Genomic DNA, 26,248 nt, shown 5'->3' with positions numbered 1-26,248 from the left:
GACATCTGGGATCTGCAGCCAAGGAGCAGAGTGAGAGAGTCAGTGGACAGTTATTTGAGGCAGACATAAGAGTCTAAACTGGTCCCATAGGATTCTTACTAAAACAGGCCACAGATTTGTACATCGCTGGTGAGGGATGAGGGACTAGATCAGATAGATCTAGAGAGTGGGGATTCTCTCTACATGCACTTAGCAGGGCTCTTCCTCAACCTGGGCTAAGCAGGTCAAGGACAGGCCCAAGGACGAAGCCTAGCTGAAGAGAGGGGCCTGTCTAGAATTTGACCAAGGTGAGAGTCTTTGTCAGTCATGAGCATATCCAGTCACCTTCTACAGATGAAACGGCATCTAAGCAACCGTCCCAAGGAGCACTGGCTACATAATTTGCAAAATGAAAATGTTGCGGTGTGGTCAGGGCTCTTAAGAACGAATGGCCTGGGCGGGGACTGGTGTTCGGGGATTGTGACTTGTGGGGTCCACCATGGAGCCACAGCAGATGCTGGAGGGACAGGTGCACGTGGCTGAAGATCCTCGCTCTGAGGCCAGCCTCACAGATGACGTTGAGAGGATAGTAGAAAATGAGATTAATGCAGAAACCTCATCAAACAGAAGGTGGATCTCCAGCCTTTGCCACCTCGGGCTCACCTGGGTCGGACAGCGGCGCCATCTTATCACAGCACCTGCCCTGCTTCCAAGGAAAGGTTACCAAATCCCATGGACTTTCTAGCAGCATGTCTTCTTTTAAAAAGGCACGGTTTCAGGATTGAAACTGACTTACTGGGGACAATGGAAATATTGGGTTATCACTTTATATTTACTTACTAAGACATGGCTTTAATTGACATGATTTCCCCCCTTTTTGGAAGCATAGGAAACCTCAGGACAAACAGCTTGTTTCTGGAGCCGCAAAGAACATTTCCCTTCTTCTGATTAAATCATGACACTTATTTAATGAGTGTGTTCTGTGCAGTTATTTTCTCAGATTGTCTTTAACTTTGGTTTTTAAATGACCTTTGAAATAAACTGTTAAAACATCAAAAATAAAAATTAGCTTTAGCTCACTCCCTTTTCTCCAGGACACACTAGGCCCGTCTGAATCTGTACTATAGTTTTACAAGATGTTCCCACTGGGAGAAACTGGTTAAAGGACACACAAGAACTTCCTGTATTATTTCTTACAACTAAATGTGAATCTACAATTATCTCAAAATAAAAAGTTTAAATTAGAAGGAAAGAATTTCTCAGTAGCTGCAGCAGAGCATTAAACCAATGGTGGGCTCCTCTGAGCACAAGGTCCCATGTGACTCCACTGGTTGTCCACCCATGAAGCTGACCTGGGGCCCAACTTCTTGAGAATGGGGTCTGTGGCTCACCTATCTGGCCAATCCCTGAATTTAAAGATGTGTGTTTAAACAGGCTCAGGGTTAAGTCATGTATAGCAGGGTTATATGACTGTGTCACCCAGCATTCCAGTGACAGAGTTAGTAGGATTACAAATGAGATGATCCGATCCAGTGGGCTTTCCCACTCACCCCCCTGGGCTCCAGAGAGGGCCCCCCCGGGTGGGATCCAGATCCAGGTGTAGCTTCAGCACTTTTGTGGCAGAAAAAAATACAGACTAGGAAAGAAGAGACATTTATGTTGGAAAAACATAAGTTGTCGTTTGTTAATTCTTCTCTGCTTTCAGATGAAATCATTTTTATATTCTGTATTTTATAGCATGGTTTTCATCTGGGAAATTCTTCATGCCATCTTGGGCACACAAATAATTTTTCTAGTATCCATGGGTGTAGCGAGATTGATTTGTTTATGTTATAGTTACAGCTTGAAAGACTTCCTAAATGTTAGAGGTACATTTATAATATATGTCATATATATTTGCAGTCAGTATAAATAGGCACATAGTTAATAATTTTGACAAATTGCAAATCAAAGACAGTTTGCATTGTTTTTAAATAACATTTTTATTATAATTAAGTTAGGGGAGATTGAGGACTAAGAAAGTTCTTTTTTCTGTAAAAGTAATAATTCACATTATTAAAGTATAATTAAATTAAACTATGATGGGGTGGTTTTTTTAAAAATATATATTGATTTCAGAGAGAGGAAAGGAGAGAGAAAGAATGAGAGAAACATCAACGATGAGAAAGTCATTGATCGGCTGCCTCCTGCAGGCCCCAGACTGGGGATGGAGCCTGCAACCCGGGCCTGTGCCCTGACCGGGAATCAAACCCTGATCACCTGGATCCTAGGTCGACGCTCAACCCCTGAGCCATGCCCGGCTGGGTGGCAGTTCTTAATATTTTACATTAAGTGTGGGATGTAGCATCACAGAGCAGAAAAGAGCTGGGCATGGAACTATTAAGAACTATGCTTATTTATCCCGTTTTATTGAGATGCAATTGACATACGTCACAGTGTAAAGTTAAGCCGCACAGCGTGGTCTGATTTACACATGTTGTGAGGTGATGGCCACCGTAGGTTCAGCTACATCTGCCTTCCCACGCAGATACGTTTATTCTTTCACGGCCACGCAGCGTGGGATGTTGGTGAGCAGCAAAGGCCTCACGATGAAAGACAGGTTGGAAACAGCCTCTGCCCTCCCACCTCGCTCTGGGCTTCTGTGAAGACCAAGCTCAATCACATAAATGCCTTTCAGATCTATAGTGTAATACATACAATTTTAAATCGCATTTAGAATGTAAATTATCTTATAGAATTTAATGCTAAATTTGCCTTTGGAGAATCTCTTAAATTTAGGAGACTTTGGAAACATTACCCCTAAAAGATCTCTGTGCGAAATATTGCTATTACCTTCGAGAAACAAAGCTATTTTCTCAAGTGTTTTTATATACGCAAAAGCAAAAATAGCTAAATTTTAATATCCAGATGAACTGAGCATGGATGACTATGTATAGCTCGTATTATCATATTTTTAAATAAAAAGTTATTTGGGCTCCATGTGTATTCATGAGCAAGCACTCTTTATGTTATCTTAAAGCAAGACGACTAACCGGGTAGTATATAAAATGATGAATTACAAATACGAAAACTAGAAACCTCTTATTTTGTACGCAATGGGAATTTATGTCGTGCGTTTTAGTTCTGCCTTTTCCAGAATCCATGGAAAACCTGCTAATCTGCATATGAGTATTGAAAACATCAGCTTTTTATCTCTGTTTTTAAGAAGGACTAGCCTGCTTTCATATGCACATGCATAGTTATAACTGAGCATGCACATGAAAGACTATTCCTGCTCTTAACAATGTTTTGGTGGCTGATTGTGTCAGCGATGCCGCATTGCGGAGGTGTGCTGGCCCTTTAATGCTCTGTTTCTGTTGTCATGGAAATAAGATTTTCAAGTAGCTTTATCTGCTCTGCTGTGCTTTTTATAGATTCCCTATCAGTTTAAGTTGTTTTTGGATAAGCATCCTTATTTTTCAAATAAATCTCCAATCTTTACTGTTTTTCCCTGTTTTTATCAATTCGATTTCTTAAGAACCTGGGAGGGGGGAGAGTCCGATTTCCCAGGAGCTCCCTTATCTACAGACCCTCAGCCCTGGCCCTAAGGAGTAGGATTTCTTCTAAAAGGGCGGTAACATAAAACACGAAGGCAGGGTTCGAGTCCAGGTTCGAGCTTTTAAAATGCCTGTCATGCTCATTTATTATTGGTTGTGTAAGTACAGTTTATAGAGGGAAAGTTTTGAAACAAAAACAGAATCACGTAACTTCTTGTGTTGCTCAGCCTGTCCCTGCCCTTGGCCCGCGCGTTCCTTCGTGATCCCGCTGCCACTCGCCTCTGGAATTTGTTACCAGAGAGAGGTCTGGGGGGTTTGAACATAGATCCTGCCACTGACTAGCTTGGCAGATTATTTCAACGATCCCTTTCTCGGTTTTTTATCTGTAAAATGGGTTTGATAACGGAGTTATTGTGACAATTATATGTTTTGATATGGAGAGTACTTACGACAGTAACTTGAGCCAAACACGTGCGCTGCTAACGTTGGTTCTGCCATTGTTGCGGTCACGGTCCTCCGCCGGTCCCCCACGCATTCTTCAAGCACAGCTGGCTCTGGCCTCCTTCGGACTTTGGCCTCTGGGTTAACCCTGAAGTCATCAGCGACACCCTGTTTTCTCTCTCACAATCACCCGATACTCTACTTCCTTGACACCTATAAAACCTGGAAATTACGTTTGTTATATTAATAGTTTATTCTCTACCCTTCCCCATGTGAAAGGACTCAATACCTATTTATTAAAGTATCAAAAAATGAAGAAAATTCCATTTAAACTGGCCAGGTATGCCCCCATTTCCTAAATCACTAAGAGGCTATTTTAAAGGTAGAAACGATTCCTTAATTCCTAAAGGACGCGTTTTCCTGTGTTCTGGAAACTTATCATGGGTTGGGTTTATTGTTACTTATGGGAAGGATCTCCTTTGTTCTCTAGAGTTGTAGCTGCAGCTGCTTTCTAGCACCTGCCGCCAGGTCTAAGGACATGCTCCCCCGCTATACCGGAGGTGACCGTGTGGTCCCCTCGGTGACCTGGCCCCAAAGAAACCACTACTCTCCGTGTGTGAGGAAGTTCACTGAGGTGGCTCTCATGTTACCACGGTCTACATGGCTCTCCCTTGTCAGGAACTGCAGTCTAAGTGCCATTCTCAAGATGGGTGATGGTAGAGCGTTAGAGGTTGGGGTCCTCTCTGACTCATTCAGATGACGGTGAGTGCCCTTTGTGGGCCACGAGACACGAAGACACTCTTTGGAGTTGGAATAAACAAACAGCCTAAGTAGGGACCCATGATGGTCAACAGCTTCATGCTCTTCAGTGTGTTGCTAAAAAACGGGGGTCCAGCCTGCTCTGTTCCTACCATGAAGACGCCGAGAGGCACCGGCCGTTTGGGTGCAGTGCCTGGTTCTGTTCAAATTGTTCTCCTGTTTATTTGTTTGTTAATCACCATATTTGTTTTTAAATTTTTGAGTTGCAAGATTTCCTGTGCGTCCTGGACCCAAGTTCATATGGAATAATGAAAGCATCACCCTCAGTCAGTGACTTGCCTTTTCCAGTGCCTTTCAGAAGGAAACGTGTTTACTCTTGATGAAGCCGAAGTGGTTTTCTTCCAGTTTATCAGGTGCTTGGTTTTGCTTAGTTTTCATGCAAAGCTTCTTCTTTATTTTAACTCAGTAGAGTAACCTGGATCGTAGGTCGATGCTCAGCCGCTGAAGCACGCCGGCTGGGCGAACATCTTTCTTTTTTATTGCCTCTGGGACATTAGGCAGAGTTAGAAATGTTCCCTTACTCCGACTACAAAGGAAGCCATCTGTTTTCTTCTAACACTTCTTTGATTTTATTTGTTTTCTTCTGATTTGTTTGGAGTTTATTCTAGTGTATGATATAAGGCGTGGATGGAACTCAAAATGACTGTCTTGCACCAATACCATCCACTTAATACTTAAAAGTCCAACCTTTTAAGGAGCCTATTAACCTTTACTTTGTCTTCAGTTACCTTAAGTGAAACGCACTAGCAATATCAAGATAAAAGACCAGGGGAAAATGGTGCCTCAAGTAGCTATTTATTTTTATTTACTTCTAAAGACAGACCTAGTATCATATATAGATCACAACCCCCTTTTAGAAGCACCGTATCCTTTACTCATGTAAAGCTTAGCTAATGGCCAGCAGGTGTAAGGCACTAACCGTAGATTGGGACTGAGTGGCCGGGTCCCCTTCTATCTGTTCGTAGCCGGCCCGGCTTCCTCAGAGTAGGTGCTGATCCTCTGCAGGGAACTGGCATTTAGTGCCATAGACAGAGAATAAAGCTGCAGCTTCCTTCCTTAAGGCCATGGCATTTCATGGGAGCAGGTGTGATTTTATTTCTATTTTAACTTTTCCTGAGCAAGTGGAAATATGAGTTCTCATTTCCAGAGATAAAGAACATTATGAGAAGAGTAGATTATTTGGGGGGGGTTAGGTGCAGGGAGAGCAGACCCCGTGAGCTTTGGAAGCCAGAGTCTGAGATGCCTGTGGAATGCCCAGGGGTCTCTCTGGGAGACAGTGGGGCCCCTGAGTCGCCTTCGAGCGGGTTATTTCCTCAAATGCCAGGGGAGACGCGTTTCACAAGTCACAGCAGCCTTTGGGCTGGGTTAGGAATTAATGTTTATCTGCCATTCATGGCTCATTTGAAGTTCAGTCTTACAGTCTGAAGCTTGAGTGATAATATGATGCTAATTCTGTTTTTTTGTGCAAGAAATGGGTTCATTTCAAATCGAATGGTAAATTCTCATGCACAGACTAAGGAATGCTTTGTTTCTCTCTCTCAAACCCTTGTCCTGGAAAACATAAGTGCAACCGATGATTTTATCAGGATGGGTCGTTCCTGGAGGAGTGAGTGTGTGAGCGTGTGTGTGGTTTAACCAACACCCAGTGAATGGCTCTTTTTCTCTAGTTGCTATGCTGGGTGCTTTGTGGAATCAAAGAATACAGGAATCTGGCTTTCGGTCTCCAAGGGCGACTCATCCTCTATTTAAGAGCAGGTTTTATTTGCAGAATCTGTCCCGTCCCCATGCGGTAGTCACAGGTTGAACGGCCTCCCTTTGATTTTACATGATTTCATATCCAGCCAAGTAGAGAATGCACAGCAGAGCCACCAAGACAGACACAAGCACCAATGACTGTGTAGGAAATGCTACGGGAAATGCCAGGTACTGTCTGTGACAGAGGAGAGGGGTCCTCGATTCCCACCCCAACAAGCTCCTCCTGCCCCTTCTCACCCGACCGCAGCTTCCTCTAGTCCTGGCTAAACGCTCCTGTGTCTTTTCAACTCCCCTTCCCCACACACCGCACCACAAGCTCCTAGAAATTCCGTTTCTTCTACCTTCCAGATATGTCCAGAATCTGACCATTTCCCTGTAACCCCGTGGGCACTCCCTTGGTCCGATCTGTCACCCTCTCTCACTCCTGGCCACCTCCCTCAGTGGTCCTCCACGAGGTCACCCCGTGGGACTATGCTGGCAGATGGTTCCTGGAGAAGGGCTGAGCATCCTGCACCATTTCTCACTTTTTAAAGATTTTGTAACCACCCAAGAAAACAAACAAGCCAAAAATAAAACAAACTAAAACAACAACAACAGCAACAGTTGAATGATTCTCAGGGACAGTGGAGTGTTTGTCCCTCAGCTGAAGCATATAGTCTCCTCTGGGTGGAAGCCAGACAGGAGGCTTGGGGACAGTCTATCACCCATGTCGCTCTGCTCTGTGATAGCCAGGCTATCAGTTTCAGATTAGAGGCCTGACAAATAAATACACTGGGTTGAGTAGTCCACACCCACCCTGGCCGCTCTGGGAGCCCGCTTCCCTCTGCGGTGGCTGTGGGCGTCAGGCTCTCGGTCACCTGGCATGGTGCGTAGGGAAGGGCCACAGCACCCAGCAGAATATGCCAGCTCAGAGAGTGGGCGTAGCAGCGTTTCTCTGGGGGGACCTAGGAGGCTTCTAGCCCTGTTTCCTCATTTCTAATTCGGGAAAGGCAGCCTGCAGCTTCCTGGCCCCAGCGAGGACTCGGGAAGGATGATTTTCTCTGCTCTCTCCTGGCAACCGCTGGCTGGTTCTATGTGCTGACCAGGAGTTGCTGATCCAAGGTGCCCACTAGGGACCAAAAATAACTTGTGGCTGTTGGTTGGGGAGAAGGGTTCAGATGGTCACGATGAATCACAGTTTCTGCGCTCAGGGTGCTGCTTAAATTCTGCCCCCTAATTTCCTTATTTGTTAAACGGGGAAATAATACACCTTAATTGCTCTACTGAGAACAGTGTGAGGCTGAATTAGACTTAACTAAAAATATTTATTTGCATCTCTGTACCTCGCCTTACTCCAAAAAAGATGTGTGTTGGCCAAGAACGAAGCATGAAGGGTTGCGGATGGCGTTGTGAGCGGATTGAGGATGTGGTAAAGACGCAGAGACAGGGCGCCGCAGACGAGCCAGCGTCCTGTGGAGCCCCGAGGTCTCCCCGCTGCACATCTCCAGAGAGCTAAACGGAGCTGGGGGGGAAGAGACGCCTTGAATCTGAGAAACGCCCGAGAAACGAGCCACGTGCTGCCCGGCCTTTCATCAAGCGTGTGTCTGGTTTGGGTTTGGGCCTCCACGTGCTGGACGATGGCACTTGGCCTGGGCACAGCCCGGCCTTGCTCCCTTCTGTGCTGGATGGACTGTTCGCTTGGTCTGTGTGGCGCCGAGACCCCCACTGTCCCCTCACACTGTGGCAGGCTTTTCCAGTCCACTGCACGTCTCCTCTTCTGTGACCTTCTCCCAAAGGTGCCCACTACTCTGCTGGCTCTGTCTCTGACGGTTCCTTTCTGAATCCAGCCCCAGGGGCCCTTAATGACGATCCGACGTCCTGCAGCGAATGTGTTACGTGTCCTGCTGGATTAGGTTTGAGGTGGAACCTGTTTCTTAGTCATGTTTTTAATGCTTTGCAGCCCCCAGCAGAGTGCCCTCCCTGGGTGCGTTCCTGATGCTATGGAGAAATTGAACTTGTCAGCGTCACCGCGGTTCCCAATGGTCCGCACCTGCTCTCCCGCCCCGCAGAGGTCTGGGGGTTGCTGGGGAGTCGTGGCCTCAGGGGCTGACACACCGTCTTGCTCACTTTCTGTCATTTTTGCCACCAACCCTCCGCCTTTCTCACTGGCTCACATTCTTACTCAGTTTGCCGCCTCTCTCTAATTCCCCCCAGGAGCCTTTGTCCCTTCCTAGTGTTCTTGGGAGGTTCTCGCTGATGGTAGTTCGCCTAGCCATTGAACCCTTACCCGGGAGGACGGTGCCCGGCGCCTGCCCAGCGCCTCCTGTCTCTGGGAGCAGAACCTTTTCCGGTTGGGGGAATACTTCCCCCGATCAGATCAGTTCTCCCAGCAGTCAGAGGAACCCTTCCTTGTGGAGATGCACTGAGTGCGAACACTGGGGCCAGGCGCTGTGGTCAGCGCGAGCCCCGCTGGCAGAGGCCCCGAATGGAGGTGATGGTGGCACGGGCGGAGGGGGAGGGGCCGGGTTCTCTTCTCGCCCTGGGGTGCGGGCAGGCACTGTGGTGAGCCACCCTCCCTGTGGAGACCCGGCCACTTGGTGGGTGTGCGCGGAGGCTCCCCTTTGGGTCCAGCTTGGTGGAGTCGGCTTTCCATCTCTCGCACCCAAAGAACCTTGAGTGATACGCCAGGGGGGACAGAGGGGCATCTGTAACACTCTCAACAATAAAGATAAACTTTTAAAAATAATAATACGCGAGGTAAACAAAATAGTTCCGCGTGGATAAATACAAAAGCTGGTCTCGTCTTTGGAGATTAGAAAATGGAGATCAAGATAAAATCATGTAGTTCCTGTCACATATGCTAAAATTTTGTAAGAAAACGGAGTAATCCCCCAGTTAATGTTTCCTTCCCGATGTTCCAGCTGTTACTGGTTCTTCTGCCAGGGCCTAAGCCGGCCACGTTCTTGGAAGGCCCTGGGCTTTGTTAATTTCTGTGTTCGTACCTCGCACAGTGTCCGATACATGAGAAGAGCTATGCTAATAATGTTGAGATGAAATAATACATTAATAATATTAATGACATTAATCATAATGTGATTATATATAATTATAATAATATGTTGTCCTGATACAAAATCTTTGGAATAGCCAGGATAACTTTTAGAAACTTGTTGCATTATTTACTACCCCATTTTATTTTATACTCCTTGTGTTTATAAAGAAAAAAAATGATATTAAGCTTCCCTTTTACTGTCAGATAATTTATTTAAATGGGAAAAACACTAATTTATTTGGGGTTAAAGTTTAATTCTTAAATACTTGTGAGAGGTCAAGATTAAAAATATTTCTAGAGTCAGCTGGTCAAAGAATATTTTTGTTTGTTTATTTGCTTGTTACTAAATGAGTTGCTGAGTTCTTTGAGAAAAAGGTTAGAAAGCCAGAGTTTTAAGAAACAAATGGAGATGGGTTAACAATAAGGACCGAGGGAGCACCGACACGGGCCAGTCTGTGTGGTATCAGTGAGCTACTTTCAGAGTTGAGGAGTTGTCTAGAATTAAGATGGTAAATTGAGCCTTAAATCTAGAAGTCAAAAGTTCCATTCATGCCTTTTGAGAGCAGTATTAGGAAAATAAAGTGAATGGAAATAAAATTTCAGGGGGACCTTCTAGGGGTGGAGAGGGGTGGAAGATGCCTGTCAATTAATCTAATGAATACTTTGCCCAACAGAGAAAGGAGTTATGTTCCCGACATAGAGCCCGTCAGTGGAGGATTTTCAATTTCATGTTGAGGAGTTTGTGTTTGATTCACTGGGGCATCGGTCTGTTCAAAATAAATTACTCTGTACAGTCAGTCATAAAGTAATTTAGACTCTGGGATGGAAGCTGCGAGCTTGGAGCTTTTCTTTTTAAGAATGTGCCTGAGGAAGTAATGTTACAGTAAACAGAGCAGCACTCACAGGCATCTCCAGGTTTGACTAATAATTTATTCTTGTTCTTTCCAGGTGTCGTCAGGTTTAAGTATGTAATCTATTAAATTCAGATATCATTTTGTTTCTATCCAGTGAGTACAATTTATCCAGAGTGTAGCTCTATGGGGAGTCACAGTGATTAAATAAAGGGCATTTCTTTCAACCACTCTGTGTGTTTTGATAAATCTCCAGCCTTAATTACCAGTTGACAATGAAAGGGCAAATAGAAATAGATGCTATATTATTTCCAAAAAGAAGGAATTCTTATATAAGTTTTTTAAAGAATACATAAATAAGCCTGGCTGGTGTGGCTCAGCGGTTGAGCATCGACCTAGGATCCAGGCGATCGGGGTTCGATTCCCAGTCAGGGCACAGGCCCGGGTTGTGGGCTCGATCCCCAGTTGGGGGCGTGCAGGAGGCAGCCGGTCAATGACTCTCTCATTATTGATGTTTCTCTCTCTCTCCCTCTCCCTTCCTCTCTCTGACATCAATAAAGATATATTTGGAAAAAAATAATACATAAATAAGATAAGTGAAACTTCCTTTTCCAATTCAGAGGATGAATAGAAATCCCCAAACTAAATGTAACGGTGTTCAGCCCACTTTTTTCTTAGCGCTGTTAGCCCAGGATGTATATGAGGTGACAGACAGAAATAAGTCAGGAAACATACATCAACAAATAAATGGGGAAATCAGAAATGATGGAGACTGATGTGAAGGTGAACACATTCCGTAGGGGGAGTGAGTGAGCACAGACGGGATGCGCAGGTATAGCAAGGCCTCTGTCCCGCGTGTGCCTGGTTCCTTCCAAAGAGACGAAGGCGTGGACTCTGCGGACAGACCGGCTGCAGTCCATGGTCCACCGTGTGGGGGCAGATGCAGGGGGTGCACCCCCCACATCAAGAGGGCCAGGAGCCAAGCACGGGAAAGTGGGAAGTCCTTTGTGCGGGAGCTTAGGCATCTCGAATCTTCCCTCCGTTCCAGGGGCCACGCCTACTCTGGCCAGTGACCTGCTCCCAGGTGTGATAGGCAGGCAGGTACCTTCCCTGTTTCCCCCGGGCCGTGCTGGGCACGCATCTCAGCTGCTGCTCCCGCAAAGCTGCACCAACGGCCTGTAGAACCCGGCCTTCCCCTTGTCCTTCCCAGGCGCTCGTCACCGGGCCCCTTACAGCGGCACCACTGTGTGACCAGAAGAACCTGCCGCTGTCCTGAGACGGTCTCTGGAAACGTCAGAGGGGACTTGCATGTATTTTCCCGCCTGTGAAAGGACTTGAGCCCCGTCGGGTGTGGCTCAGCGGTTGAGCGCTGACCTAGGATCCAGGCGATCGGTGTTTGATTCCCGGTCAGGGCACAGGCCCAGGTTGCAGGTTCGATCAATGACTCTCTCATCATTGATGTTTCTCTCTCTCTCTCTCCCTCTCCTTTCCTTTCTCTGAAATCAATAAAGATATATTAAAAAAAAAAAAAAAAGGACTTGCAATGGAACGTATTAGCATAAAGACCATCGTGCTCAATACGAAGCTGAGAAGACGACTCTTATTTTTCCCTGTCATGTCTCTGTGCACCGTGCTGTGTAATCAGCCCTTTCAGAGAATTTTTCCTATCGTCTGTGTCTGCGTGAACATTCAAAGCAAGGCTTGAATCAGTATTTAAAAGCTCAGACCATCTGACAAGCTGTAGCTCTGCCTGACAGGTGGTTCCTCCTCCCTCCCCCCTCCCTCCCTCCCTCCCTGTCTCTCTGTCTCTCTGTCTTTCTCTCTCTCTCCCTCTTTCTGTTCTTATTTATTTATTTTGATAGGCTTGTTATTTGCAATATCCAATGTGGTATGTAAGGTTAGGCTTACCTGAGATTTCTAAATTGTGAAACTTTAGTTCAAATGAATGGGGGGGGGCGGAATTCATCCTTCAACTGAGGTATAAGCTGTGTCCATTGTCATTAAAGCAGCACTAAGGCTTTGTTCAGAGATGAAGACATGCTAACATGACCCGCCTTGTGGCTGTGTTAAGCACTGACTGACTCATTCTTCTATGGGGGTGAGTGTAGAACTAGAAAGACCAAAATTCAGATCCCAGTTCCTTCGTTCACCAGCTGTGCCACCTCTGGAAAGTTGCTCAGCCTTTGAAAGCCAGATTAACCCGTGTCTCCTAGAAAGGCAAGGAAACCTTCCCAACTACCAGCACCGAAGGGCAGGCCAGCTCTCCTGCTGCATGTGGCACCTGGGCTTGAGTTTCCTCATTACTTGTCACACGTCACGCAGGATTGAGATGTTTGACCCGTCTTGTGCTATGGAGCTGTAAACATCATATGACAGGGAGTTATCTCTTTTGCCTACAGCAGGTTCCTATACATGTAAAAATGCTGAATAAATACTTGTACAATAAAAAATGAAAGAAAGTAAAGGTAGTGACACTTAACTTCAGCAAGACTTGTGAAGACCATGGTTGTTCTGTGAGTCGACTGCATTATACGACTGTGCAACTCCAAAGGATGTTATGCTACTTTTATAATTTAAAAAATTCAGGTGTTTGTGATGATTTTAAGTCTCTTTGAGAAGTCAATTTATGGAAGTCAATTTCTGACCTAGACTTTACACCAGCAGCAAAAAAAGGTTCTTTTTTGGTCAGAACTTAGGAAGAAACCAACTAAGACACTTTATTTTTGAGCTAGCGTTGGATCTGTGTCTGAAACATTTGAGGAAAGCGCAGTTTTTGCACCGTGCTCGTGTCTGCCTGTCCCGTGTGCTGCATACTTGGTTCATGTAATCGGGTTTCCACGTGTCCTTTGCTCGAGGTCTGACCCAGGGGCCTAGACCACGGGTCTGCGGATTGTTTTCCCACGTCTCACAGTTGATGCTACCCCTGAGGTCATCAACTTGTTAGTTAATCTGTGACTCTGTTTCCTTGTCTGTATTTTGAGCCTTGTATCACAAAGATGACTATTTATTAGAGGAATATGTAGATATTTTCTTGGTTTACATAATAAAATGTTTTTAAAGATAAGATGAAGTGTTAAGGAAAGAGCCAGCTCCAAATGAGGGTGAATTAGGAGAAATGAGAGGGACTTACAATGAGTTTAGGGTTACGGAGTATTGTCTTCTAGCTAACACAGGAAAATAGGGATATAAGTTATAAACATTTCTTAGACATCCGAAAGGGAAATTCTGATTAACATGTATTATCATATCTGTAAGCTAGCCATTGAACTCATATTTTTATTTTTTTATTTTTATTTTTATTTTTTAAAAATATATCTTTATTGATTTCAGAGAGAGGAAAGGAGAGGGAGAGAGAGAGATAGAAACATCAATGATGAGAGAGTCATTGATCAGCTGCAGCCCGCAACCCAGGCATGTGCCCTGACCGGGAATCGAATCCTGATCGCCTGGATCCTAGGTCGAAACTTAACCGCTGAGCCACGCCCGGCCGGGCAGAACTCATATTTTTAAATAAACGACTAAAAAGAGAGAGAGGGAAATACAATGTGATAGAATGAAAAGAATACTGGATGAGGCATCTTCTCACCTCATCTTATAGGTCTTCAAGGAGACCCACAAAGAGAGTGTTGTCGTTCTCAAGGCTCACGTAGAATATTTTAGAATTCATACTGCTAGTCTACAACAAGGTCAACAGTTTCTCTTTTCTCATTTCTCACTAGTTTACAGACACAGGTTGTTCAAAATATTTTTAGTTCAAATGAGATCAAGACTTTAAAAAACAATTCTAAACACATCAGCCACAGCAACTCAGCTGTGCTCAAATGGGGAGAGGACATGGGCAATTCGTCTTCATGGAGACAGAGTTTCCCTCTGGGGAGATGAGAAGCTCTGGAGATGATGGTGGCGATGGCTGCAGAACAGTGTGAAAGTTCTGCCACATGACCGGACTCTTAGCCAGGATGTCAAGGGTACTTTCTGTGTCCTGTGTATTTGACCACAATGGAAGAATTCACCTCCGTTCTGACAGGTGGCTGCCGTAGGAGGCTACGTGCATGTTTCTCTGCACGAGTCCATATGGCTAGGATTTGAGGTGGCTCTTGTATATTTAAAAACTCTGTATATTGCTGTTGTTTTCTGTTGGTAATTTATTGTGGAAAAGTTATTTATTTATTTATTTATTTATTTATTTATTTTTATTGTTCAAAGTATTACAGACATCCCTATTTTCCCCCATTGATCCCTTCCCCCACTGCACCTGCTCCCCACCCCAGGCCTTCACCACACTATTGTCTGTGTCCATGGGTTATGCATTTATGCATGTAGATTCTTTGGTTAATCTTTACCCACCCACCTTCCCTCTGAGATTTGTCAGTCTGATCCATGCTTCCATGTCACTGAATCTGTTTTATTCATCAGTTTATTATGTTCTTTAGATTCCACATATAAGTGAGAGACATATGAGAAAATGCTCAATGTCGCTAATCATCAGGGATGCAAATTAAAACCACAATGAGGTGTCACCTCACACCTGTCAGAATGGCTCCATCAACAAATCAACGAACTACAAGTGCTGGCGAGGGTGTGGAGAAAGGGGAGCCCTGGTGCACTGCTGGTGGGGATGCAGACAGGGGCAACTACCATGGAAAACAGTATGGAGGCTCCTCAAAAAATTAAAAATGGAGCTGCCTTTTGACCCAGCGATCCCACTTCTAGGAATATATCCTAAGAAACCCGAAACACTAATCAGAAAGAATCGATGTACCCCTATGTTCATAGCAGCACAATTCACAATAGCCAAGCTCTGGAAACAGCCCCAGCGCCCATCAGCAGATGAGTGGATAAAAAGCAGTGGGACATTCACACCATGGAATACTATGCAGCTGTAAAGAGGAAGGATCTCGTACCCTTCAGGACAGTATGGAGAGTATTATGCTAAGTGAAATAAGCCAGTCAGAGAAAGGCAAATATCACATGATCTCACTTATATGTGGAATCTAAAGAAAAAGTCTGTTTTAGACAGTGGATCCCTATTGGAATTGACTGCTCGGCTGCAGTTTCCAGGATAAGGAGTCTTGGCTGCTTTTCCATTCGTCCTGCCCAGTGAGCACCTTTTTCCTTCCCTTTCACTCTCCTTCACTCTCCCCTTCATGTGCGTGGGGAAGAGAAGGCTGTGGCCTGGGGCTGGTTGTTGAGGATGCTGAAGACATTCTTGGGGAACAGAGCGACGGGCAAGGGCTGCCACATCCAGAGCTTCAGATGAGGCATCGCTGACGCGGGTTCTCAGACTTGCTTGGTCCTTCACGGGCCCCGTCCCTGGCTTTCCCCAAGTCTCAGTTTTTTCCAACATAAAATGGGGGAAATAGCATTTTCCCTGTTTTGTTTACAAATGGGTTAATGCATGTAAATATGTTCTGTAGATTGTAAAGTGCTCTAAGAATTTAGAGTGGCTTTATTTAAACTTCTTCCACTTTGAATGGTTTGATTGATTGGCGACCTCTGTGTATAAGACAAAGGAAACATGTCAATGAAGAGCTTGCTCCCTCCTGTCTGGAGGGTGGGCCGGGCTAGGTTGGTGGAAGCTGGACACTGGATGCCCGGCTCTGTGACTTCCCTGTGGCTTCCTCCTCTAGTCCCTGCCCCGAGTAAGCCGACCTCCCACTAACCCTTGGACATGTGAATATATTCCGAAGACATGGGTTTCCAACTTATTTAAATTATACTTACCTATGGGTTCAGCTCAGTTAACTAGAGAAAATAAATGCAGATGATCACAAAATTGAGAAGGCTAAACATTCTTTCATGAGAAACCATGAGAAAGTGGAATGCTGCACAAGAATTCTCTTTCTCCTACACGGTTGCTTTTGTGATGATTTAGAGTGTGATATGGACCATGCTCCTGACCCATTTCTTCAGCTGTATGTGCAGTTACTCTGTAATGCAGGGAAATTAGGATGCGAGGTATTTCTGATTAAAGGGAAGGAACACAGCTGTGCGTGTGCATGTGCGTGTGTGTGCACGCGTGTGTGTGTGTTTCTCTGTGTCTCTGCGTGCTTGCTTAGAGATGGAGACCGAGAAAGGATCCTTCTTCTGTTAGGCTCTAGGAAAGGTTTATTCCCCCTTGAGAAAGACCCTGTTTATGTTCTCACTACACCTTTTGTGCAGCCTTGAGGCCGGGGTTGTGCCCTGTCACTGGGGAGGCTGAAGTACACATGCTTATTCTCGCCAGCCACTGGGATTTGCATCCAAATCAGCTGCAGCGCCCAGGGGAACTGCTCGGCCTGCCCTCCTTACCTAGAATCTCTTCCTTCCCCCTCCCCAGCAATGGCCCTCAAAACAGTCTCTTTCAGGAGACCCCCCATTTAAAACCAGCAGTTCTGGTGAGCTAAGATCGGAACAATAAAGGACAAGGGCATCAATAGATTCTTTTGTTGAATTCTGGTGTTTTTCTCCCATTCCTTTAGGGGCCTCACGGCTCTGAAGAAAGATAATTACTTAAAACATATCTTTGGGGCTTAAAGGTTCATACTCATTTGTTTGAAAACCAGATAATTCCAGAGCCTTTTAAATCTGAAAGGTAGGAGCCTACAGGTCCTCTCTTAACAATAACCTTTCACAGATTAGCCCTGAGAATGGTGTAATTGCACGCTTTTGGGGCACTCTGAGATCAGATTAACCAGACACTCAGTGAGGAGAAGACCGGAAAACGCATTTTGCAGGGTATGTGACAGGGTTCGAAGCCACTCCTGCCGCATAAAGAGGGACAGGGATCTGGGCTTTCCCACTCCGGCGGCGAGGGGGGGATTCTGGGGTGGTGGTCTGCTGCAAGCCGGAGGACACCCCTCCATCTGCTCACAGCCCAGCCTGCTCCCACTTTAAAGCCCAGAATTCAATACAAACCTCGATTCCTTTCCCCCCATTTAAATGCAAAGCAAGGCTTAGGAATCATAGAGCCTCTGCTTCTGGGATTCGGACCAGGTTTCCCCCCAAAATTCTCAGGCTGTTTGCTTGAATACCTGCTCGGAGCCGCACGACGGGCAGCTTTGGAAGAATCGGTCGCCTTCACGGAAGAGTAATTTGAATGAAATTACACTTGACAGCCTGTCTCCGAGCACAGAGAGGCGCGAGGGAGCCTCAGCTGAGCTCCCCGGACTTGCCCGAGCCGCTGCTGTGGGAGCCTCCCTCCCGGGGAAGGAAAGTCGCCCGTTTTCCAGCGTCTAGTTGAGCTTTTGATTAATTCTGTGCAGCAGATCCTGCCGAAGAAAGGTAGCCATGGAGGAGAACATGGAAGAGGGGCAGACACAGAAAGGTACTGTGCTGAGGGGTTATTTGGGCTCCGTCATTATTTTGCGGTTTCCTCGTTTGCTTTAGGCTCTTGCCGGGAGGGCTCGTGAATGTCTCCCCCGGGAAGGCATTTTTGTTCCCCCTTCGCCGGTGTCTCACGTGCAGCCCTGGCTGGCAGGAATGTTGCCATTTTTTGCGAACCTTTCAGATATCAGTCAGGTATTAGTGCTAAGAGCATTGCAGCGCCATCGGCATTGTCTCGAGCCAGTCCTTAGACCGTCTTTGCTAGCCTGGGTTTGTGTCATGTTTCCGCGCTCGTCGAGCTGGGCCAAGGGTTTGATTCCTGGTGTGAGCACAACGCAGCCTTCGGAGCAAGTCGTAGTTAAAAATCGGATGATGTAACCGTCATTGGTACCTGTGAGGGGACATCTCCTAGAACAAAGACCAAGAGTGTATTTATCACCGTTTGGTTGGAGCATCTATTTTTAAAACAATTTTTATCTTTTTGCATGGATGCAGTTAAAACATAGGTGAAGCAAAGGTTCATCAGTTTTCAGAGGGCTCTGATGTGGGGTTTTCCTTCCTCTCGGGCTGGCTGTCAGCCCTTAACACACGTCAAGGGTACTTTCTAACGCTTTGTTACGCCTGTGTAGGTCCATCTAGATACGTTAGAGTGAAACTGTCATTTTTGTCGGTTAGAAATGGGCAAGTATTGGCAATTTCAAGTGATTCAAACACTCTTGAATGTAGATGTGTCTGGTGGTGGCTTCGGGGGGATGGTGGCTTCGGCCCCGAGGCGGCAGCGCTTCCCTTCTGCCTGCTCCCAGGCTTACGTAACGGGCAGAGAACGCTCCGTGTTCTTAGAACGCAGCAGGGACACAGGTAACGCCGCGGGGAGGCGACATTCACGAGCGGTGTTGAAAAGACCCCGCTATCAGATTGGATTTCGAAGGCATATAAGTGCATTATTTTTAAAATGCTGTATTTTACATGAGAAAATAGGTAGTTTGGAAGCATATATAGTTTTTTCATTATTCTGAGGCATTCAGCTTTGCTGGGTCTCTTAACAGACACTCTCACACACACACACTCATATACACACACACTCACATACACTCACATACACACACATATACACACACACTCACACACTCACATATACTCACACACACTCACATGTACTCACTTATACTCACACACACACACTCACATACACTCACATGCACTCACATACACACACAAACACTCACATACACACACTCACATACACACACACTCACACATACACTCACATATACTCACACACACTCACATATACTCACATGCACTCACATACACACACACATACACTCACACACACATGCACTCACATACACACACACATACACACACTCACATACACTCACATACACACACTCACACACTCACATATACTCACACACACTCACATATACTTATACTCACACACACACACTCACATACACTCACATGCAGTCACATACACACACATACACTCACATACACTCACATACACACTCACATACACTCACATGCACTCACATACACACACACACACACTCACATACACTCACACACTCACATACACTCACATACACTCACACACACTCACACTCAGAGCCCATACGATAAACACATAAAGGTTTTACACAAGCAATTGAGGGAGCTAATAAATAAGCCAATGTTTACATTTTAGTCATTAGCAGACTTGTTAGGGATAATCTGTAATAGAAACAAAATAATCTACAGAGATGTCACGTGATCTATTTGTTAAATTTTTTTTAAAAAAAAAAAACCTCAACTACCTTTATTATATGAACAGATAGCTCAAGTGTTCATCAGTGATTTGAAATGACAAGTTTTCATGGCAATTTCCATCCTTAAACGGCATCTCCATTGACTGTTTTACTCTAGGAATAAAATAGTTTAATATCTTTTTTTTATGGCACGTAATGAGATTGCTTTTTGGCTGGTCAGCTTCTTTAAGGAAAGGTAAGCTGATCATTTTCAATAGAGACGATATTCATTAAGCTAAAGAAAACCTTGAGATGAATCCTGGACGTGGTAACAGGTTGATGCGCCTGAGCCAGCCTCGGCAGCTGCCGGAATGGAGGAAAGTGATGTAATTAGTTGTGATGTTTTTTTCCCAGGGAACACTGAAAATCTTTCCTCTGTGGGGGTGGCGACAGCAGTGATGTGATGGGGAGACTCTGTCGCAGTGGGGTTTTTATGCTGAAGATGTGCGAACTTGCATCAGGAACAGCAGTGGGAAGCAATGTGTTAAAAATTAAAGAGCAAAGTTGTATAACGTATATAAAGATACGTAGCTAAAATATCCATGATTAAGCTTTTTTCTCATAATTGAGCAGGAGGTGACTTCTCTTCAGTCCTGTCCCCTGTTCCTCTGGACTGTGCCGTGACGCCTTGCCTCTGTCAGGTTGCTGTTAGAGAGTAGTGTTTGCATATTAACGCTCCCTCTACACCTGGATGGGATCGAAGTTGGAGGAGCCACCTGACAAGCAGGTGGGCTCGTCAGAGGGTTGTCAGGAGTTTGGGGGAACAGGTTGGACGGCCCATCTGCTTTCAGGGGGAGCAGCACCTGGCATTCTCTCACCTCCTGTTTTTTTTTTTAAACTGCGTAGCATTTTCTTAAATACTAGTTCAGAGACCACACGATTTTCTTCCGTCTGAAAGATGCTTTCCTCTCCCTTTTTACAATTTAAACCTGTTCTTCCTTGTTACAAATTAGAAGGACTTAAATTCACGTCAGTACTTACCCAGGTCACCTTTCAGATTCAACTAGAATGTAAAATGGAAGCTGAGAGTTTCATAAACACACTCAAAAATAATATAGTTGTTGCTTAAGAACTTGAAAAGGTCTTTCATAAGAAATATGTTTCTCTTCATGATGAGATCTCCCTTCCCCACTTAATCTGTAAAGGGGAATTGATAGCAGTCCCAGTGTTTATCCTAATTTAAGTCTGTGTGTTCAGCCTGGGAGAGAGGATAATTTACACACGAGGGTGACTTCACAGCCACTCTGCCATGAGCCCATGCCTTGGTGTGACACTGACCTGGGGTCATTCGTCTGCCTCTCCATTCCTTTCTGCCACCCTCCCCAGAGGCGAGGACCTATCTGGTCATGCTGAGTGGGAGTCTAGTCTTTAAGAAGCATGTTCTTGGTAAAACATGTTCACTAAGCGAAAGCCAGTTACTTTATCTGCTGTTCCACCGAGGCCACCATGTTCTGGTTTGGAGGGAAAGAGAAAATGAAAAACAAAGAAAAGTAGCTGTTTTGAGCTTGGCCCTTTCATAAACCTAGCATCACTGTCATCAGAAGTTGAGACCTGTGGTCACCAAATCATGACAACAAGAGTTTCAGTTACCATAGCAGGGTTGAGCCAAGTGCATGAAAAGATTTTTTAAAAGATGTGAAAAGTGTACATGTATGAGTTGGGGACATGCGACTATGTCTGGAACATTTTGCCGGATCCTGTGGGAAAAGGTAAAATGATTGAAGGGTGTCTGATTGTTAGTGGGTCAGGGAATGCCTGTTCCGGTGGCCGGGGAGGTGGCTGACAGCCGCAGATAAAACCTCAATGAAAGCATTACTGGATTAGGAGGAGGTCACCAGGTAGGCGGGTGAGTCAGTGAGTAGGAGAAGCGATGAAATTACATAGAGGTAAAGAAGAAAGTAACGAACTGGAAGAGCCAGCAGTTGGAATCTTGATAAATTGGCTATGCCAGAAACCTCGCTGACTTAATTTTTGAATGTCCTCAAACAAGGCTCAGAAGTCCATGTTGCGTGTAGAAATGTCTGATCAGCTCAAAGATTATGGCCAAGGTGTTACTCCTCATGTTTCTCCTGCGTGGTTAACCAGCAGCATATGAACTCATGCTTTCCACTTCTCAGGCTGAGCAAAATCAACCACTGACCACTTCTCCACCACCGTTCCCCAGGACAATCAAGCTTCCTTGGTGACCCTCCAGGGCCGGTCACTGGAGGAAGTAGAAGGTCACACTTGGTGTGAACCAGGCCAGCTTCTCCATCTCAACACCCATCACATGGCCACTGATTCATGGTCATCGTTCATCCTTAGAGCAACACCACTAACATAAGTGTCATGTCAGCATGTGCTTAACTTAATAAGCCAGCAGGAATATATAGATGGAAGGACATTCAATCTTAATGTCTATCTCATGTTGACAATACCGTACAATTATATTTGAATGTCTGCTCATAATTATATATTTTACATTTTACATTCTACATTTATACACACATGTCACTATAAAGGAGCCTATTCACAAAAGCATATTTATGGGCTGACTGAAAGTCTTTTTGAAATACATTTTCACCAGGGTTATTTTTGCCTTGAAAGAAGACTTTGGCTCCCAGCCCTTCCTTAGCCAGATGTCATCCCTGAGGGAGAGACACCACTACAATAAATGAAAGGGGAGGTGCTTTGGCTCTGTGACAGCAGATGATATTGGTCAACCTAAATTGCCCAGTAGTTCCAGTGCCAGACAGTGCTGCCTAAGGACTTTACAGAAGTGAACTCATTGACTTTTCACAATGACCTTAAGTGGTCCTAATACTGAGGAAGCTAAAAATCAAATAGCTTAATTAACTTGACCAAAATCACAAAGTAACAAGTGTCAGAGCCAGGGTTCGATGCAGTCAGACTAGACCAGGGTCTGACTTTTAACCACCCCCTGCGCTTTGGTGGACGTGAGTAACGGCCGGCCTGCCACACCCCTTCTCAGGGGCTCTGCTTCAGGCACACGTCTGCTGCCTGAGTCAGCTCCTCCGTGACTCATGGCTGTGCCCTTTATCACCAGCTCCGGCTTGTTGGCCAGATGTGCACAGCTTTGCCAATGGCAGCCGATCCCCAGGTGCCCCTGTGATCTATGGCCTGTAAATCTTGACTCCAAAAGATGAGCTGGGTCAATGGGGCTCCTCTCTTGGGAGCTGGGCAAAGATGCTTCCTGGTAGCCCCGACGATCTTCTTATCCCTCCATTTATTCTTATAGTGGCTGTGCCGCCCTTCTCTGGGTAATCTTTGTTCTTTGCAACTGGAAGACCTCCCATGAAAGACCTCTCAGTGCCCAGACTCTGTTAGGAGTCTTATGTAAAGAGGCTTCATGTTAAGAACTTATCCCCAGGTTTTACCTGCTAAGTGGCAGTGAACTAAATGTACACTTATTGTGAACTTGCATCTCAACTTGACACTGCTCTAAAGAGCACATTCCAAGTGATCCCTAGACTTGAATAATTAGTTCACCCTAAAGCCACTACCTACCAGCAAGTATTGGTAGTAAAATATGTGTTTTGAGAACCACTGCAAAGAAGTGAAAGAACCAAAATTAGTCAAAGTGCCTGCTTTTTTAACAGAATTATAAACTTTCGTTGCATGCTGTTGAAATCCATAGAGCAGTGGGTAGGAAAGTAACAACATCAAAACCCCTCGAACAATCATTGAAATGGCAGAATTCGCCTCTTTTTGCTTTTTGGGTGTTGGCTCCTTGCAGACTTGTGAAAAGGGGGACTTGTCTTGTTTGTCTAGCTCCGTGTGGACAAATGTCACCCCAACCAATATTGTCAGCTGCCATCTCAGCATTTGGCTAACAAAGCTGGAAGAAACAGAGATTCAGAGTGTATAGAGCCTTTAGGAGAAGTCGGTCCTCGATCCGACAGCTGTGTTTTTACCAGCATTCAGTGCTGGAGTCTGAGTAATTCACTCATGTTGTCATCCAGGGTAGTTCTGATGCCTGCCAGTGGAGAAAATTAGGTGTATTTTTCTATAAAATTTAATAGAAATTCCCGGGACTTCTGCATTGCTCTGGTTATTATGACTTCTGTGGTTTAGATACAATGATTTAGAATTTCGTCATCTTGTATTTTCATTGGATCAGTTGCTAATTATGCTTTTTATAACGTGGGTGCTATTTTTTTCAGAAATCCAAAATGCTTAATACACATGTTCTACCATCTTGTCAGGATAAAGGATATATGGTGTTGTTGTTTTTAAACAATATCATTAAAATGAGCCCATACACCTTTTAGAAAGTGCTTGATGTAGTTGCTTCATTAACCCTTGAATTGACAATCTTCAGCATTCAGGGAGACCGAGCGAGAGGCTCGGTGCTACAGGCCGAGATGGTGCAGAACGTGCTTGGGGTGATGAGCGCAAGATGGCCCTTAGAGGTCAGTTATTCTTTCATTGATCCACGAGGGCCTGGCACACGTGGGATTCGTCAAATGCAGGAAATAACGCCCCGTATGTCAGTTTGGGCCTCATTTTCCTCGGTACACCCCCCGCCCCGCAAAAGGTTTGAGTTTTCTTTCCCCCACCCGAGGGAGGCTGCCTGGCTCCGGCCGAGCCCCGTGGGCGGCACCCACGCCACCAGGTGGCACAGCTGTGGGCTCGCCGACGCTGTGGAGGTGATCCGTGTTTCCCGTGCGTGCTCTCGCCACGTCGCGACCATTGTCTCAGATGCTCTTCACCTGGAGGAGACTTCCTTCTCTGTGCAAATAAGAGGAAGAAAAACAGAAGAGAAGCGACTGCTTTCTCTCCGCCGTGAGGGAGGGTGAGCTGTGGGCCCGCCGAGGGGGCAGCCCCGGGCCCGTTTGCGGAGCGCAGGGGGAAGCAGCGCAGCGAGAGGCCGGGACGGGGGCGCCGGCTTTCGGGGGGCCCGGGCGGTCAGCGGCGGGACAGGGTGCCCTGTGGGGCCAGCACGCTCCCCAGGAAGGACGGGCATTTTGATGCGGTTCACTTGCCTTAATGGTTTTGGACTTAACTTTCCGTTGTGGAAAAGAGTAACCATTTAGAACACCTCCCTCTACAGGAGAGCAGCTCGGTGGCCTCGGTCCCTGAGAAGCATGCTGGGAACATAGGAATGTTCGCTGGCCCCGGCATGGCAGGCTGGCTTTGTCTTTATTCTCTAGCAAAGGTGAAGCCATTGCAATTTTTGGCTAATTATTATTTTCCACTAATTAATAATAGAAATTTCAATGTTTCGGCAAATAATTTATCTGTTATCTTAATGCAATTTATTTCCCCCATTAGAAGGGTTCTTTGAATTAATGAATTAGCTATTCTTTCTTAATCAAATAAAATCTAGAAGAAAAACTTTATAATTGTTTATATTTTTTATCGTTACTTGATGAGAAAAAGTTCTAGTAAAAATTCAAATAACTTGGTCAAATCCCTTTCCCCCAAACTTAGCCATTTCTTGTCAGTTTTTGAGATGCCTCGCCATATCACCTTTCCTGTATTAGTGGGTATTGATTTTCATTTTTAGTCTGTACAGTATCAGTTTTGCCCTTCAGTTTAGTGATTGCATTTCTGAACCATAGCCAACTGCCTTTCCTAACGTGATTTATTTTTCATGGAAAATAGTAAATACAGGGTGGGGCAAACATATGTTTACAGTTTTTTGTATGGAAAATAATACAGTAATTAATAAATAGTAACAGAATAAACTGTGTTTCATGTACTCACAACTGTAAACCTACTTTTCCCAAACCCTGTATAATAGCTAATATTTAAAAATCCAGGCACTGTCCCAAGCATTTCATATTGAGTATCTAGTGTCATATATGTTAATATTAATTAATATGTATTGATTACAGTTTTCTGATAAATTTCAAATGTTCTTTGACTTTATGGATACACTACTTAGTCAGTGGCTATTTAGTGACTAAAATCTATGGGCGACTAGAGGACAAACTCACACAATTGTCCAGACAACACAGAGCATTTTAATTTAATGGAATGAGATGGTCTTCATTTCAGTTCTGAGAAAAAAATGTTTGTTTTTTAAATTATTTTAAAAAATAATTTAATAATTATTTTGATTATTTCCTAGTTAGAAAATACTTTTTTCCCCACAATAGTAACATTCAATTTCAGATTTTGGATTTCTAGACCTAAATTTCTTTTCAGTGGTAGTAAAGAATTGGATTTATTCTTGATAAAACACTTTTAAGTATTTTCCAATTTAGAATTGATTTTTTTAAATTTTTTTTATAATCTTTATTGATTTCAGAGAGAGGGCAGCAGAGGGAGAGAGAGAGAAACACCAATGATGAGAGAGTCATTGGGGATGGAGCCCGCAACCCGGGCCTGTGCCCTGACCGGGAATCAAACCTCGATCTCCTGGATCCTAGGTCAATGCTCAACTGCTGAGCCACGCCCGGCCGGGCTAGAATTGATTTTTAAAATATAGGGTTGAGGTTTGTTTGAGCAACGGAAGTCTTAGATATGACATTGACTATGTTTTGTCCATTAAACCCAACCTTAGGCTCTGGAAAGTTCTGACTGTCTGAAGTAGAGCCCATATGTCACCAAACCCAGATTGATTTAATGGTTTATTACACTTCAGAGAGATTTATGGTGGCTTGTCATCAGATCTTTAAAAGTTCTCATTCCTTTACAGTAAAAGATGACTTTGAACGCTACTCATAGAATAACTGCACTTGAAACATGTAAGTCTTTTTCCTCAGCCGTCCACAGTAGCAAGTTGTCATTAAG

General features: G+C 44.9%; 1 protein-coding gene across 6 annotated transcripts in view; it reads left to right on the top strand.

Moving 5' to 3' along the window:
* GPM6A (glycoprotein M6A) overlaps window positions 1-26,248 on the top strand; it is a 161,061-nt gene that overhangs the window by 61,540 nt on the left and 73,273 nt on the right. The window contains exon 1 of one of the 6 annotated variants that reach the window (XM_081125050.1): window positions 16,641-17,718. The exons of 4 other annotated variants lie outside the window; for them this stretch is intronic. In XM_081125050.1, the coding sequence (XP_080981176.1) occupies window positions 17,682-17,718 (37 nt within the window). In that variant the 5' untranslated portion in view covers window positions 16,641-17,681. Of the gene's footprint in view, window positions 1-16,640; window positions 17,719-26,248 lie in introns of those variants that run through there. One more of the 6 variants, XM_081125053.1, reaches the window with a different exon arrangement.

The sequence above is a fragment of the Miniopterus schreibersii genome (genome assembly GCF_964146895.1).
Source record: "Miniopterus schreibersii genome assembly, chromosome: 2".
Lineage (NCBI taxonomy): Eukaryota > Metazoa > Chordata > Mammalia > Chiroptera > Miniopteridae > Miniopterus > Miniopterus schreibersii.
Note: the sequence above shows the minus strand (reverse complement) of the source record. Positions and strands in the feature narration are given on the sequence as shown.